Source organism: Pristiophorus japonicus, chromosome 10 (genome assembly GCF_044704955.1).
Source record: "Pristiophorus japonicus isolate sPriJap1 chromosome 10, sPriJap1.hap1, whole genome shotgun sequence".
Lineage (NCBI taxonomy): Eukaryota > Metazoa > Chordata > Chondrichthyes > Pristiophoridae > Pristiophorus > Pristiophorus japonicus.
The window spans coordinates 188,544,059-188,561,014 of NC_091986.1; the positions used below are offsets into that span (position 1 = coordinate 188,544,059).

General features: G+C 41.5%; 1 protein-coding gene across 5 annotated transcripts in view; it reads right to left on the bottom strand.

Annotated features, from left to right (window-relative positions):
* Window positions 1–16,956, bottom strand: part of fam168a (family with sequence similarity 168 member A) — a 123,785-nt gene that overhangs the window by 21,316 nt on the left and 85,513 nt on the right. For all 5 annotated transcript variants that reach the window (XM_070892410.1, XM_070892409.1, XM_070892408.1 and 2 more), the window contains 2 exons: window positions 12,639–12,764; window positions 7,646–7,788 (listed from right to left, as the gene is read on the bottom strand). In XM_070892410.1, the coding sequence (XP_070748511.1) occupies window positions 7,646–7,788; window positions 12,639–12,764 (269 nt within the window). The remainder of the gene's footprint in view (window positions 1–7,645; window positions 7,789–12,638; window positions 12,765–16,956) is intronic.

Here is a 16,956-nt window from a genome sequence, read left to right on the forward strand (position 1 = left end):
TCAAAGTGGATAACTTGACACTTTCCCACATTATACTCCATCTGCCAAATGTTTGCCCATTCATTTAGCCTGTCTATATCCCTTTGCAGATTGTGTGCGTTCTCCTCACAACTTGCTTTCCCACACATCTGTAGTATCAACAAACTTGACTGCCATCCTTGCCAATGATGCCCACATTCTAAGAATGTTTAAATAAAATTTACAGATCTTTTTATATTGCCACCTTTCATAAGCATCAGAAAAAATTAAGTGGCTTTCGCAGAATTAACTCTAAACTATTGCTTCCCTCATTATACATTTACCGACCAAGATAGTGTGTTGGAATCGGAGTAACATAAACCAGGAAGAGTTAAAGCCCAGATGTCAAGTGACCTGCTGTTCAATTTCCAGCATGTCCTGGTTTTAGATCTCAGCCTTGATTGGCTATCAGTTGGAGCACTTCAATTGTAGTCCAGAAAAAATCAATCAGCCAAATTCCCCACTCCAACTTTTACACAGTTGAAAAGATCTATTAGGGTGGCCAATGGGTAAGCTCAAGATCCAGCTAGGCTACATTAGCCTGCCAGCATTTTACCTAAACTCTAAGACTAGCCATTTTGGCAAGATGCCCGAGAGCTGCTGGCACCCAAGTGGAGGAAAATAGAGGGAGATACAGACTGGTTTCACACTTTCCACTAAAAGAGCCAATGTTTATGTTCTTCCCTGTACCTCATCATAAAATGGCAACGGTAAAACACCGAAAAAACCATTTTGCCCATCAAATCTGTGCTGGTGTTTTTCTCCAGTAGCCACATAGTTTAAACCCACACTCCTGCTTGCACCCCATATCTTTTAATATTCCTATTTTTCTATGCAACCAACTCTGTTTTAAAAGAATAGATTATTGACTCTACAACATCAGTTTATGGCAGAGAATTGCCCACTCTAACCACACACTGCCACAAAAGGTTCCTCCCCCTTCCCCCAATCTTCCCTTCAATTTTTGTGATCTTAAATCTCCAACACTCAAGAAGCTCGATACCAACCAGGACAAAGCAGCCCGCTTGATTGGTACCCCACCCCCCCCATCTTCAGCATTCACTCCCTCCACCACCGGCGCACCGTGGCTGCAGTGTGTACCATCTACAAAATACACTGCAGTAACTTGCCATGGCTTCTTCGGCAGCACCTCCCAAACCTGCGACCTCTACCACCTAGAAGGACAAGGGCAGCAGGCGCATGGGCGCACCATCACCTACAAGTTCCCCTTCAAGTTACACACCATCCTGACTTGGAAATATACTGCCGTTCCTTCATTGTCGCTGGGTCCAAGTCCTGGAACACCCTCTCTAACAGCACTGTGGGAGTACCTTCACCACAAGGACTGCAGCGGGTCAAGACGGCGGCTCACCACCACCTTCTCAAGGGCCATTAGGGATGGGCAATAAATGCTGGCCTTGCCAGTGATGCCCACCTCCCAGGAATGAATAAATTTTGAAAAATCATGACCTTTCATTATTACTCGCTGACCCATGGAAACAATCTTAACCCTTCACTCCTTAACCGTCTCGGCTCGAGTGGAATAAAAGCCCAAACTTCTTTAATCTCTCTTCACAGCTGCAATTCTTTGTCCCTGGTAACAGCTTAACGAACCTAAACTGTACCTTTTCATTGCTTTTATAATGTTCCAAAAGGGTACATAATGCAACAGCCAACTCCCTATGTTGGCTGATAGTGTGCCCATATCTCACACATTACTCCTCTCCCATTCAAAACCAGTTATTATCCCTAAAAGATTCACGCTTAATCCATCAGTCCTCTCCCAGTTATGTCTCATTGCCAATCACCCTTTTCAATTTATCTTCAACCTCCTTGCTCGCTCTAAGTTCATTAAACGCGTTGCTGCCTCCTGGCTCTAAAAGAAAGGCTTGCATTTATATAGCATCTTTCACGACGTCAGGACGTCCCAAAGCGCTTTTTACAGCCAATTAAGTACTTTTGAAGTGTAGTCACTGTTGTAGGAAACGTAGCAGCCAATTTGCACACAAACAGCAATGAGATAATGACCAGATATAATCTGTTTTAGTGATGACAGTTGAGGGGTAAATATTGGCCTGGACACCAGAGTGCCGCGAGATCTTTTACATCCACCCGAGGGGACAGATGGAGCGTCATATTAATGTCTCATCTGAAAGATGGAACCTCCGACAATGCAGCACTGTATTGTCAGCCTCTGGGCCCTTGTCTCCTGAAACTCTCTCCTTGAATCAAAACAGCCTTAGCCAAAGTTGAGAATTACATCCTCTATGACAATAACAATGCATTATCATGCCATGATCTTTCTGCATTATTTGTCATAGTTGATCACGCCATCCTACGCCAATACCACTCTTCCACAATCGATCTCCATAGGATCTCCCTTGCATAGTTTTATTTCCAATTATCTGAATACAGCCAATAACTTCTGTTCCACTCTCCCCCAATTTGGAGTCTCCACAGGATCCATTCTCGGTCCTCTTTCTTATCTACAGTCTGCACCGTAGCAACATCTGCAAACGCAGAAGCTGCTTTCATATGCATGCTGTTGGTGCAGTTTCACTTCTCTCGACTGCCTCCGTGCTGTCAGACTGTCCGTCCAACATTGTTGTGAATAAGTCACAACTTCCTCCAGGTGAACATCATTTGCACACCATCACAAACTTAATTCACCCCACTCCCAGGCTGAACAAGACTGTGTGCAATTGGTGCACTGTTCGACCCAAGCTGAACTTCAAAACCCACGTGCTATCCATCATTAAGAGCACTTACTTTCACCTCTGCCTTTGTCACTGAAAAATTTAAACGCCTTTGTCATTTCCAGACTGGACTGCTCTAATGTTCTTACTGGTCTCCCATCTACACTCAAAATATTAATATATCTAGTGCTGCTCTGATTTACACTGGCTTCCAATTTCCCAATGCATCACTTGTAAATTTTTGCCAGTCTATAAATAATTTCCTTCCCCATGACTTTGTCCAGTCAGTGGCACTTCTGCTACTGAGCTAAAAGGTTGTCGATTCAAGTCCCACTCCAAGGACTTGAGCACCATTCTAGGCTGACACTCCAGTGCAGTTTTGAGGGAGTGCTGCACTGTCAAGAGATACTGTCCAGATGTTAAACTGAGGTCCTGTTTGATCTCTCAGGTGGACATAAAAGATCCCATGGCACTATTTTGAATATTTACCCCTCAACCAACACCTAAAGAGAGGATCTGTTCATTATCTCATTGCTGTTTGTTGCACCTCACTGTGTGCAAATTGGCTGCTGCAATCTTTACACCAGAACAGTGACTACACTTCATTGGTTGTAAAGCACTTTGGGACATCCCGAGGTGGTGAAAGGCGTGTCTTTCTTTCTTTCCTTCCACCATTTCTGCAATCTCATCCAGCCCAACTATCCTCATGAATACGCCATTCCTCTGACTGATCTTCTGCGCATCCTCCTAACCCCACCATTAATGAGCTTTCAGCTAACTTGTAACAGCTAACCCTTTGAAATTCTCCCCCTAAACCACCATGTCTCAAAATATCAAGCACATTTTCAGTCACCCTCTCAATCTCTCCCACCTAGTTGTTAGTATTCCTTCCTAATGTGAAACACCTCGGGATAATTATATGAAAGGCGCTATATAAATGCAAATTGCACAAGTTGAACATTACCTCCTTGTTTTAGTATTCAATGCCTTTAAATCCAAAACCAAGGACATGGGGCAATTTTGATTTTATGATTAATAAACACCATCCCCCACAAAATAGTATTTTGGTGACTGAGTTGTCACAGCTTTAGTTACAGTTCTATTTTTAACACAAGTCTTGTATTTGAGAGGGGAAATCAATTGAATTGAAGGCCATGAGCTTCTTTATCCAAGTTACTGGCCCATCAGGCTGAGCGGCCCCCGGCCTGCGAGCACCATCGGAGCAGGCCAGGGAACGGAAGGAGCGGCGTGGAGGCATACCAATCCAGGGAGTAGCATGTGCTGGAGCAGGAGAGCAACGGCAGTGAAAAGGAACGTCACCAAGATCCAGGTCGGTGATTGGAGCGTGGGCAGGTACAGCAGGAGCTGCGAGGTCGGGGCGGATGAGCGGCGAGAGATTGTAGAGGGACGTGATCGGGGCCCAGGAGAGGCGAAAGTTCGGGGCCCAGGGGCAGCATGGGTCAGCCCACACTGCGATGTGTGCGCGCACTAGGTCCGTGCAGCAGAGCTGGTCTCCAGTCGTCTTGGTTAATCCTTGCTAATGAACCAAGACCTAGCTCTGTCAAGCCCGTGTGGTGACTGGCGTGCAATGACCACCACACATTTAAAAAAATCCACGCACAGACATCTTTCACCCTTCAAGATTTAATTCGGGACCTGGAATTTTAGGTCCTTCATTGAAACACCTGTGAACTTCTTGACGTGGAAGCAAGTCATCCTCGATTCGAGGGACTGCCTATGATGATGATGATGATATCCAAGTTAGTTTCTGAAACCGTCTTGATACCAAGAGTTGCAGCAATTTTACAAATACCATACCACACTACAATTACAATGCAGTTACAGAACTAAATTATTTACTTAAGCAACTATTATAATTTCACCTATCATATACCCATAGTTCCACTTCAACATATGCGCTACATGGAGTTCTGCTTTGGGGTGCCGGTGATAGATAAAACCTATTTTGTAACTGAACTGATCACAAGATGCCACAATGATCAAGTGACAAAGTTAATAAAAGCCTTACAGTGAGAATTGGAATTTGTATAGGGTGGATCTAGGAAAGCGAGGAGGAAGATGTTCGAGAAAATGTGGGACAATGGGAGGCTAGAATGCACAATAAGCCAGTTCCAAAGAAACAAAGAGCTCAGGGAATGGCTTGCTGCGCTGAAGGAGGCTACAGAGACAGAACAAATGAGGTGTAACTAAAGAGAGCAGACAAAAGAGTAGAGAACATAAGCACATGGTATTAGGGGCAATGTATTGACATGGATAGAGAACTCGTTGGCAGACAGGAAGCAGAGAGTCGGAATCAACAGGTCCTTTTCAGAATGGCAGGCAGTGACCAGTGCCGCAGGGGACCCCAGCTATTTACAATATACATCAATGATTTAGATGAAGGAATTGAAACATAGAAAATAGGAGTAGGCCATTCGGCCCTTCGAGCCTGCACCACCATTCAATAAGATCATGGCTGACCATTCCCTCAGTACCCCTTTCCTGCTTTCTCTCCATACCCGTAAGGGCTATATCTAACTCCCTCTTGAATATATCCAATGAACAGGCATCAACAACTCTCTGCAGCAGGGAATTCCACAAGTTAACAACTCTGAGTGAAGAGGTTTCTCCTCATCTCAGTCCTAAATGACCTACCCCTTATCCTAAGACTGTCCCCTGGTTCTGGACTTCCCCAACATTGGGAACATTCGTCCCGCATCTAACCTGTCCAGTCCCGTCAGAATCTTATAGGTTTCTATGAGATCCCCTCTCATCCTTCTAAACTCCAGTGAATAAAGGCCCAGTTGATCCAGTCTCTCCTCATAGGTCAGTCCAGCCATCCCTGGACTCAGTCTGGTGAACCTTTGATGCACTCCCTTAATAGCAAGAACGTCCTTCCTCAGATTAGGAGACCAAAACTGAACACAATATTCCAGGTGAGGCCCCACTAAGGCCCTGTACAACTGCAGTAAGACCTCCCTGCTCCTATACTCAAATCCTCTAGCTATGAAGGCCAACATACCATTTGCCTTCACCGCCTGTCGTACATGCATGCTAACTTTCAATGACTGATGAACTATGACACCCAGGTCTCGTTGCACCTCCCCTTTTCCCAATCTGCCGCCATTCAGATAATATTCTGCCTTCGTGTTTTTGCCCCCAAAATGGATAACCTCACATTTATCCACATTATACTGCATCTGCCATGCATTTGCCCACTCACCTAACCTGTCCAAGTCACCCTGCAGCCTCTTAGCGTCCTCCTCACAGCTCACACCGCCACCCAGTTGAGTGTCGTCTGCAAACTTGGAGATATTACACTCAATTCCTTCATCTAAATTGTTAATGTATATTGTAAAGAGCTGGGGTCCCAGCACGGAGTCCTGCGGCACTCCACTAGTCACTGCCTGCCATTCTGAAAAGGACCCGTTTATCCCGACTCTCTGCTTCCTGCCTGCCAACCAGTTCTCTATTCATGTCAGTACATTACCCCAAGTACCATGTGCTTTGATTTTGTACACCAATCTCTTGTGCAGGACCTTGTCAAAAGCCTTTTGAAAGTCCAAATACACCACATCCTCTGGTTCTCTCTTGTCCACTCTGCTAGTTACATCCTCAAAAAATTCCAGAAGATTCGTCAAGCATGATTTCCCTTTCATAAATCCATGCTGACTTGGACCGATCCTGTCACTGCTTTCCAAATGTGCTGCTATTTCATCCTTAATGATTGATTCCAACATTTTCCCCACTACTGATGTCAGGCTAATTGAATGTAATATCTCCAAGTTTGCAGATGACACTAAGCTGGATGGGGCGGTGTGAGCTGTGAGGAGGATGCTAAGAGATTGCAGGGTGACTTGGACAGGTTAGGTGAGTGGGCAAATGCATGGCAGATGCAGTATAATGTGGATAAATGTGAGCTTATCCATTTTGGGGGCAAAAACACGAAGACAGATTATCTGAATGGTGACAGATTAGGAAAAGGAAGGTGCAGAGAGACCTGGGTGTCATGGTACATCAGTCATTGAAGTCTGACATGCAGGTACAGCAGGCGGTGAAGATGGTAAATGGCATGTTGGCCTGCATAGCTAGAGGATTTGAGTATAGGAGCAGGGAGGTCTTACTGCAGTTATACAGAGCCTTGGTGAGGCCACACTTGGAATAGTGTGTTCAGTTTTGATCCCCTAATCTGAGGAAGGAAATTCTTGCTATTGAGGGAGTACAGCGAAGGTTCACCCGATTGATTCCCAGGATGGCAGGACTGACAGATGAGGAGAGACTGGATCAACTGGGCTTGTCTCCACTGGAGTTTAGAAGAAAGGGGGGGAATCTCATTGAAATATCTAAAATTCTGACGGGATTGGACAGGTTAGAGACAGGAAGAATATTCCTGTTGCTGGGGAGTTTCAGAACCAAGGGTCAGTCTAAGAATAAGGGGTAAGCCATTTAGGACCGAGATGAGGAGAAACTTCTTCACTGAGTAGTTAACCTGTGGAATTCTCTAGATATATTCAAAAGGGAGTTTAGATATGGCCCTTACGGCCAAATGGATCAAGTGGTATGGAGAGAAAGCAGGAAAGGGGTACTGAGGTTGAATGATCAGCCATGATCTTATTGAATGGCAGTGCAGGCTCGAAGGGCCAAATGGCCTGCTCCTGCACCTAATTTCTATGTTTCTGTGAAAGGGAGAGTAGAGCGATCCTGAACTTAGCTTCCAGCAATACTGTCCATTATATAGGCACATATCTTTTAGCACAGCACCTAGTACCAACCATTAGTTTAGACGATATGCACATTACTTTCATTGCTCTTACCACAATACATTGCTACATCAAACATGGCAACTGTCACACTATTTATATATGCAAATATGTAGGTTCAAGGATCGAACTTTTTTGGATTATTGCATATCCAATTGGTAGTAAATTTACCTGGGCATACAGATTCTGCTGTGGATAGGCACTTCTAATGGGATACATGGCGGTCTGGTAAGGGTTTGGAGATGGAGAATATGGGGGAGGTGCACCATTACTTTGAGTAGGTGCTACCTTGTAAGGGGTTCCTCCAGTGTATCCTAAAAAGATAAAAACATAATTAAAATGACAGGAACACTAACAATGCAAACACTTTTTTTTTGATAACTCATTACTAGGATGGTTTTGAAGTTAAATTTGACATCTTTCCAAAGCTATAGCTCAGCTCAGTATCTTCTGAACTATCACTATTCACATTCAAGTCACAGGATTCCTCTATTTTGATAAAAATCATTAGAATTAAGTAAATCATAAAAGCAGACCCTCAAATTTGTATCATGAATTCAGAAATCAAAAGCTAAATGGTCAAGAGTTAAACAGCAACACTTCACTAGACTGAAAAAAAAATCAACCAGAACAGGAGTAAAAATAGCTTTTATAATTAATTTAAAGAAACCATGCAGTAAAATTTCTACTCATTCCAAAGGTTGCTGCTGCACACAACTTTGGCATACTTTAGACAACTGCCGACGCATCATTTGGTTAGGCAAGATAATAGCCCAGAATTTGCGAGAGTAGATCATCTCGTGGCATGCCCACTTTGTTAGATTTCCCCTCATCCTTCAGCTCAAAATATTTCTAACGACGAAGTGCAAATTGCTAACGGGGCAACTGGAGCCTTGGGGGGGAGAAAGAGGACGACAGGGTCCATAGCCTATCTCCTTAATCAATGAGATTTAAGGATAGAAAACGAAACAGGAATGATGGAGAAGGAAATGGGTGAATTGGAGTCAAATTAGAGAGAAAGAGAAAGGGAATGAAAGATTGGATTGCGAGAGAGGAAAGAGGCACACAGGCAAAGAAAGAAAAACAATTACAATTTAAAAAACTTCTCGGAACAATTTACTACCTGCAGGACTGAGACTCCACAGTTTCAATAGTTCCTATTCTGGGCCAGTAAAGGCGAGTGGCATTCCCGAAATATAAACCTCGTTAGTAAATGGGTCCTTACGTCGCAAGTTCCAGCCCTAACTTTCTGCGGCGAGCTTAATTTGTTTTAACAGACCAAATGTGCCAATTTTTTGAAACTCTCGGCGAGCACCCTTATTCACGAGGCTAGCGACAGAACACTGCAAATCATCCAGTAATCCATGACTAGTAGCAATTCACAGCGCATCTATTCCTCACCATAAACTGCAGAGTTATTTACCACAAAAATAAGTGTGCGCATTAAACTTAGTTATTTTCCTCACAAATTCTGGGCCAATATGCTAACTGGCGTTCAAAACTTTATCAGATATTGCAACCAAGATACGAGTGTGGTATGACTAATAGGTTTTTCTGTTATAAGAACTACTTGTTTGAAGTACAATTGAGATTTTAGTAAAGTTTGTTTGTCATAGAAACAGTCAGATAAGAACTAGCTATTTGTCCCTCTGGAAAATTCAGTATATAATGCAGGGTTTTTAAAATAAAGTTAGTTTGGATCACTACTTAATCCTATATTCAAAAAAATCTGGTTTCATTCTGCGCATATTTTAACATTTTATGGCTGGAATAATTTTAACAACACGGGACATTTTACATTACAGGCCAGCTGTGCATCATGTCTTACTATGAATCCTACATGTTGGATAAGCTTGTATATGTTCTTTATGCAAGATAATTCTACCTTTAATTACTTAGCCACAGCTTTCAATCTATATTATATCGTCATGACAAAGATCTACAATACTCCCTAATGACAAAAATCTCAAACTACTTACTGCGTGGCAAAATAAAATGATAAAAAAAAGTTTACACAAAAATTATACAGAACATCAAAAGCAATAGGATGCAGACTCAAGATGAGTTATGCATCTGTCAAACATGCCACCGAGCAGAAATATTTTCCCCCAGGAAAAAAAAAGGGAAAAATTATGTTAATCAGCGATTGGTTACAAAGCAGCGTTAGTAGACGCCTGAAAACAGGCCAACTGGCTACAACTGTTAGGAATTGTGACTCGGAGAGAGAAAAATGATAGTGGAGAACAAAAACAGGTACAAATGGACCCTTGGTGACGAACCACCTCAATGAAATATCACTCTAGGGATGAAGCAATTTGAATCCGAATTACACTCGTCCCATCTCCAAGCACTTAGAAACAAAATAGGGGAAGCAAAATGTTACCCTTCCCGAAGAAAAAGTGTGTTCACTGCCTTCATGTTGTTGGGTTTTCCAACCATTGAAATCCTCAAAAAATACCATTACGTTTAAATGAGTGTTGAATCCGGATGGTGATTTTGCCATTTAGACCCAAAGTTTCAGTGTTGTGAGGCTGAACAAAGTTGATTTAAAAACGTTGGGATTGGCATCCATGACTGGGAAGGTTGTTAATTACACTTGGCTGGAGATTAGCAATCAAGTCAGCCAAGCAGGGGTTTCTCTGGCCAAGAGATCAAGCATTACAAATTGCCACTATGCTACAGGTAACTGACAAAACTGAATTCTCTCTTGGGAAGAAACTGTGATTTTATTTCATCCCAATCTCAGAAGCCAGGCTATCTCCTGTTATGCATCAGCAATTAAGATCTCTAGATCAGATGCAACAGGGAGGAACATCCCTCATTTCTATAGGTTAAAGTTCTACGCCAAAACGTTATCTTAATTTTCTGTAAGTGCATTAGAACGTACAAGTTACTTTAAATTAATTTTACATTTCAGTTCATATTTTCTGCAATAAATCTGCTTGAATACAACCGTTCTTTCTTTCTTGGGGCGAGGTTTAAGAGAATTGCACCCAGTACATCATTTATACTCTGGGCTCAATGTCATTACACTCCTATGCCGAATACAATTCAGCATCTAGTCTAACTACTAATTTACACTTAAAATATCCAATCTCTCACACATTCACACCTCAACTAACTAGGTAATGCAAATCACCTTGCCTCTTAAAAAGGACTTACCTGCTTCATGTAGAGAAATTGGACGTGGCCAGTCTTTTGGAAAAAGTCATGCGTACAGTACAACCTGTCCACAAATATAATCTACAATCATTTTAAAATATTTGGCCCTGCCCAATTTTCATTATATTAGGGAAAATGGAATTTAGGTCAGACACAATATAAATTGCTTGTTCCAGCTAGGTATTCTGAAAGAAATTAGAAAAAAAGATACCCTTCAATCTGGAAGATAAGAATTTGCAATGTTTTTCCTCTGTAGAGACCCTTCACAAATAAAAGGGAGCGAGCTCCTCCAATGGCAGCTCAGATGCCGAACATTGAGAAGTTCCTGTGGACTGTCCACCAACTATGCTCGGTGGAGCAGTACACTGTTTCAACGTGAAATAGGAAGCGTCTATTTGAGGTAGGGTGGGGGGCGGGGGGGGGTAATGTGGAAACGGAAAGGTTGGAGGAGAAATACAGGGAATAAGATTAAATACACAAATATTTCCTACCAGGCAAGAGGTTTTTAATATCTAGGTAGGGGGACATTATAATGGAAATATTACCATAATTTTCACTTTGGAAGATATGCAGTCTCATTTCCAGTCACCAGTTATTAAAGTTGCGAAAGTATGAAATAGAGTTTAATTTCTTGCATTTTAATTACATGGAGGCTTTTACAAATTTTAATCACATTTTCGTGAAAATTGCACTAGAAATTTACAAATATTGCACTAGACAGCATTACCAAGGACTCAAGAAGTGAACTGATTTGTAATGTTCTTTTAAATTCACAACTGTGTTAGCACTGCACAACAGTTCTCTGATACATTTGGTAAAAAGAATGTATCCTGTGATTGCAGGCAAATAGAAAATAGGTGAATTTGGCTGCACACTGCACTGGTATGTTGGCGTACAACAGTAAACAAATAGTGTACCAGTTTAAATAGAACACGGTGCCCTTTTTTTGGTCTGATCAGACAGGGAATTATCATTCTGAAAGGGAAGAGAGTAAATAACAGTAACCTGTGCTCTTCATTAAATCAGGTTAAGGGTCTACAAGTCTAAGGAACAGTACAAGATTTAAAAAAAAATCAATTGTGCACTTAGATGCTATATATTCTGCCAGAGCTGCAGTGGTTTTCTGAATTCATCTCATTTCATATCCCCATGTAAATAAGACTTCTCTACAATTAATACTGTAACGCTAGTAAAGGGAAATATATATATATATAGCTTCTTCAGTATACTGAATGTACAAATTTAATGCAGAATACAAAAATATGTTTAGCAAGGTATAACTTATGCAATGGATTTTGAGTTTGTTCTACCCCAAGTATACTTCAGAAAGCAAGGATTGTATTTGCAATTAGGCACATAACAGCACAAAGTAGTTTGAGATTCTTAAGACATTTATGTCCTCAAGATTGTATTTAAAAACAATTTCTCTACGAGATAAATTACCATCTCTAACAGATATGCAGAAGAGACATGGCCTAACTAAAGTTGGGCAAGATTTCCACTTTAATTTTAGACAGCTTATAGGGAACCAGAATTATTTATCCTCCATGGTTTTTAATAAGACCTTTTAAGTTGGTTTCTCTCTCAGCTCAAGTACTGCTCAAACTAAATTTAAGCATTTTAATCAGCTTGTGAATATAAAATGGATTTTGCTCTGGCCTCTGTCCATTTCTAATGATCAAGTCAAGTTTAATTTATTCAGAAATATAGAAAAATAGGTAGTCACTATGAATTTGAACATTACCTCTAATTGGTACACATTTAGAATTTCAAAATAGTAAACTGCTTTTTACCTCCAAATAAGTTGCCATCCACAACTTGCTTTTCCTAACCCAAATTTACACAAGACTTTTAAGTGGTTTTAGAAGATGCCTCAACTGAAGTCTAACTTTAGAAATAACCAGCCCACTATTCCCCAGGACTCTTCTGCACATTACACTTCAGATAAAATAAATCAGTTCTATAACACTACAATATAAACATAAAAATGTGTTTTATTTACTGAATGATGCAGAAGAAGCTTGGAAAGTTCTGCTCTCAGTGCCAGCATCGACTGGGAGGTCATAAGTTCCCTCGGAGGCAGCAGAAGTTGTCGTTTGTGGCCAGCTCTGCCTCATCATGAATAAAGCTTGCAGAGAGATAGAAAAGAGAGAGTTACAAAACAAAACAAAATTGCTCTCAATATTTTTAACAATGCAATGATTCATGGCTAGATGGCATACTGGTCTTAGTGTACAGCATTTACAGGAATCAGCTGATTCCAATGTCAAAACTTGTCAGGTCATGTATTTTTTTTGACACATCACACAAATCATTTTACAGAAGTACAAAAAACTTTTCTTCAGGTGATTTTCAGATTGACTGCATCTAGCATCAAAAAGAAAAGCAGATTGTTTTATGAAAGAAAAGGCTTCCAGCGATTCTTCCATTAAAGTATTAAAAATCTTAACACCTATGTGCATTTCCGGTCAACCGTTCCATTATAAATTTATTTGCCTACATTTATCATGGAAACTTCCCATGTAAACCTGCTCCATTGTAATTACACCCTCCCATTAGCAGAAGTGCTGAAGCATCACCACTGATGGAAGGATGTAACGCTGACATAGCTCGTCCTCATTATAACTGGGGACGCAAGAATTTATAATGGCAAAACAAAAAGGACAGAATGTATAACTTTAAAGTAGGGACTATTCTCCGCCCTCCAACCCTGCATCGCTGGAAAACTATATGTAGTCTTCACTGCCCTTGTACACCACCATAGGAGATAAACTATTTCTTTTTAAACCCTTGAATAATTTTGCAGCCTTCAAAATGTGTAGCTTCTCGACTGTGTTCTAATTTCACTGTTGTACTCATCTCACATAGCAAGTCAAATAACCTGTTTACACTTATCTTTCCTAGACCCCTCAGCATTTTGAAGACTTAGATTACCTCTACCGGCAATCTATTTTGGCTAATAAGAGTTCAGTGCTATTTTCTTCACAGCCCAGTGTAATCCTCTCAATACAACAATCACTTTGAAAGTTACAGTATACATACACACAATTTATGGAGGAAAAACCACTTCCTATGGTGATTGCCTATTTCTTCTAGATAATATGACATTAACATATCTGAATGCGTACAAATCATCATTTTGTACCAGTGAAACATATTCTCAGTTTTAATATTACAAAAGTTAAAGTTCTATATTTGCACAATGTGCTAAGTAAAGACTAAGAGGGCTTCAAAGATCTCCAGGCAGAAATCTTATGGCTAGTCTTTCCACTAGGGGGCCATCGCCCAAAAAAATGGGTGATGTCTCAGTGATGTGGGATGTCTTGGCCTTGCTGATCGACGGTGCATCACGCCCATTTTTTGGGGGCGATTTTCCACTCGGCCTTACCCCGGCGATGTCAAATGGGCGGTGTGATTTTTGCCGATCTCATGATCGCCCACCTAAAACAGAAGTGAAAAAAAAGCGCTTCCCTAGCAACGGTAATGTGCGCATGTGTGGTTTTTTTTTGGCCATGTTTTGAGGGGTCAGGGGTCATCACACATGCTCAGTAGCAGAGGGAGGCTCAGAGAAAGAGGGAGGGAAAAGTCTTGCGAATGTCTGTTAAGCTTGTGTCTGTGTAGATTATCCTATTTTATTTAATTTTTGACATATCAGTTTGCAAATTATTACTTACATCAAATTACTGTAACCCTTTAATATAAAAATATAAATACTGTGTAAAATAATAATTTTACTAAGTAACATTACGGAGGCCAAATTTGACGGAAAAGGGCTAAGCCCTTCAGCGAGGAGGCGAACGAGGTTCTGGTGAGCATCGTGAGCGGCAGGTGGGCGGACTGGGGAAACCGCCACCCCGTGCACACTGTCGCATATGGGCAGAGACTGCCGACGTGGTGATGTCAACGTCCAATGAAGTGCAGACTCCGGACCAGTGCCGCAAAAGATGAAACAGCTTGCTGTCCGCAGCCAAAGTTGCATTTTATATTTAAAATTATACATATTTTATATTTAATTGTTGTTTGGAAATTTAAATTGCAGTATTCAATGTCATTTCGTTATAGCATTAATTAAATTATGAATTAATTTATGCATAAGACCAAGTTGATTTTATATTGTGCAATATTGTTCATAATCAATGCAAGGTTCTAATCGAACAGTGAATTATGTCAATCTGAAATGTTCATCACCAAGGAGGAACTGAAGGATATCCTTATTAGGCGGGAAATTGTGTTAGGAAAATTGATGGGATTGAAGGCCGATAAATCCCCGGGGCCTGATAGTCTGCATCCCAGAGTACTTAAGTGGCCTTGAAATAGTGGATGCATTGCTGCTCATTTTCCAACAGTCTATTGATTCTGGATCAGTTCCTACGGACTGGAGGGTAGCACCACTTTTTAAAAAAAAAGGAGGGAGCGCAAAAACAGGGAATTATAATTCGGTTAGCCTGACATCAGTAGTGGGGAAAATGTTGGAATCAAACATTAAGGATGAAATAGCAGCGTCTTTGGAAAACAGTGACAGGATTGGTCCAAGTCAGCATTGATTTATGAAAGGGGAATCCTGCTTGACAAATCTTCTGGAATTTTTTGAGGATGTAATTAGTAGAGTGGACAAGGGAGAACCAGTGGATGTGGTGTATTTGGACTTTCAAAAGGCTTTTAATAAGGTCCCACAAAAGAGATTGGTGTGCAAAATTAAAGCACATGGTATTGGGGGTAATGTATTGGCATGGATAGAGAACTGGTTGGCAGAAAGGAAGCAGAGAGTCGGGATAAACGGGTCCTTTTCAGAATGGCAGACCGTGACTAGTAGGGTGCCGCAGGGCTTGGTGCTGGGACCCCAGCTATTTACAATATACATTAATGATTTGGATGAAGGAATTGAGTATAATATCTCCAAGTTTGCAGATGACACTAAACTGGGTGGCGGTGTGAGCTGTGAGGAGGACGCTAAGAGGCTGCAGGGTGACTTGGACAGGTCAGGTGAGTGGGCAAGTGCATGGCTGATGCAGTATAATGTGGATAAATGTGAGGTTATTCACTTTGGGGGCAAAAACACGAAGACAGATTATCTGAATGGTGGCAGATTAGGAAAAGGGGAGGTGCAACGAGACCTGGGTGCCATGGTACATCAGTCATTGAGAGTTGGCATGCAGGTACAGCAGGCGGTGAAGAAGGCAAATGGTATGTTGGCCTTCATAGCTAGGGGTTTTGAGTACAGGAGCAGGGAGGTTTTACTGCAGTTGTAATGGGCCTTGGTGAGGCCTCATCTGGAATAGTGTGTTCAGTTTTGGTCTCCTAATCTGAGAAGGACGTTCTTGCTATTGAGGGAGTGCAGCAAAGGTTCACCAGATTCCCGGGATGGCTGGACTGACATATGAGGAGAGACTGGATCGACTGGGCCTTTATTCACTGGAGTTTAGAAGGATGAGAGGGGACCTCATAGAAACATATAAAATTCTGACGGGACTGGACAGGTTAGATGCAGGAAGAATATTCTCGATGTTGGGGAAGTCCAGAACCAGGGGGCACAGTCTAAGGATAAGGGGTAAGCCATTTAGGACCGAGATGAGGAGAAACCTCTTCACTCAGAGTTGTTAACCTGTGGAATTCCCTACCGCAGAGAGTTGTTGATGCCAGTTCGTTGGGTATATTCAAGAGGGAGTTAGATATGGCCCTTACGGCTAAAGGGATCAAGGGGTATGGAGAGAAAGCAGGAAAGTGTTACTGAGGTAAATGATCAGCCATGATCTTATTGAATGGTGGTGCAGGCTCGAAGGGCTGAATGGCCTACTCCTGTACCTACTATCTATGTTTCTAAGTCAATTAGCTCAAGCCATGCAATGTTATCTTATTTACAGAAGAAGATTTCACTAAATAGGGCCGAGCAAAGGAGGACAGGCAGTGGCTCAGCTCAGCTTCAAACTCAGTGAATATGAGGAGCTTGCGGTGGCCCTAGTGGGGCCGAACCCACCCTAGAGTCTTGTGAGTAATAGGAACTGTGCAATGTATCAAACATTATCAACTACATCTTTAAAATATCTTGTATACTTTTGTAATGTCCTTCAATGATAATGCTTTATGACTTTTGTGATATTCATGATTCACAAATGAGATCATGTCAGCCCTGTTGAACCATTGTGCATATGGGGTATTGAAAATTAGTCATATGTATTGGGTTATTGAAAAAGTGTTATGTATTGATATGTATGTTTAACAATAATGAGCACCGTTAATTTCCTATTAAGTTGTATTTAAATGTTTAATAAATGTTTCGAAACGTCATTTGTATCTTTAAGAGCAAGTGTCGGTGGAATCTG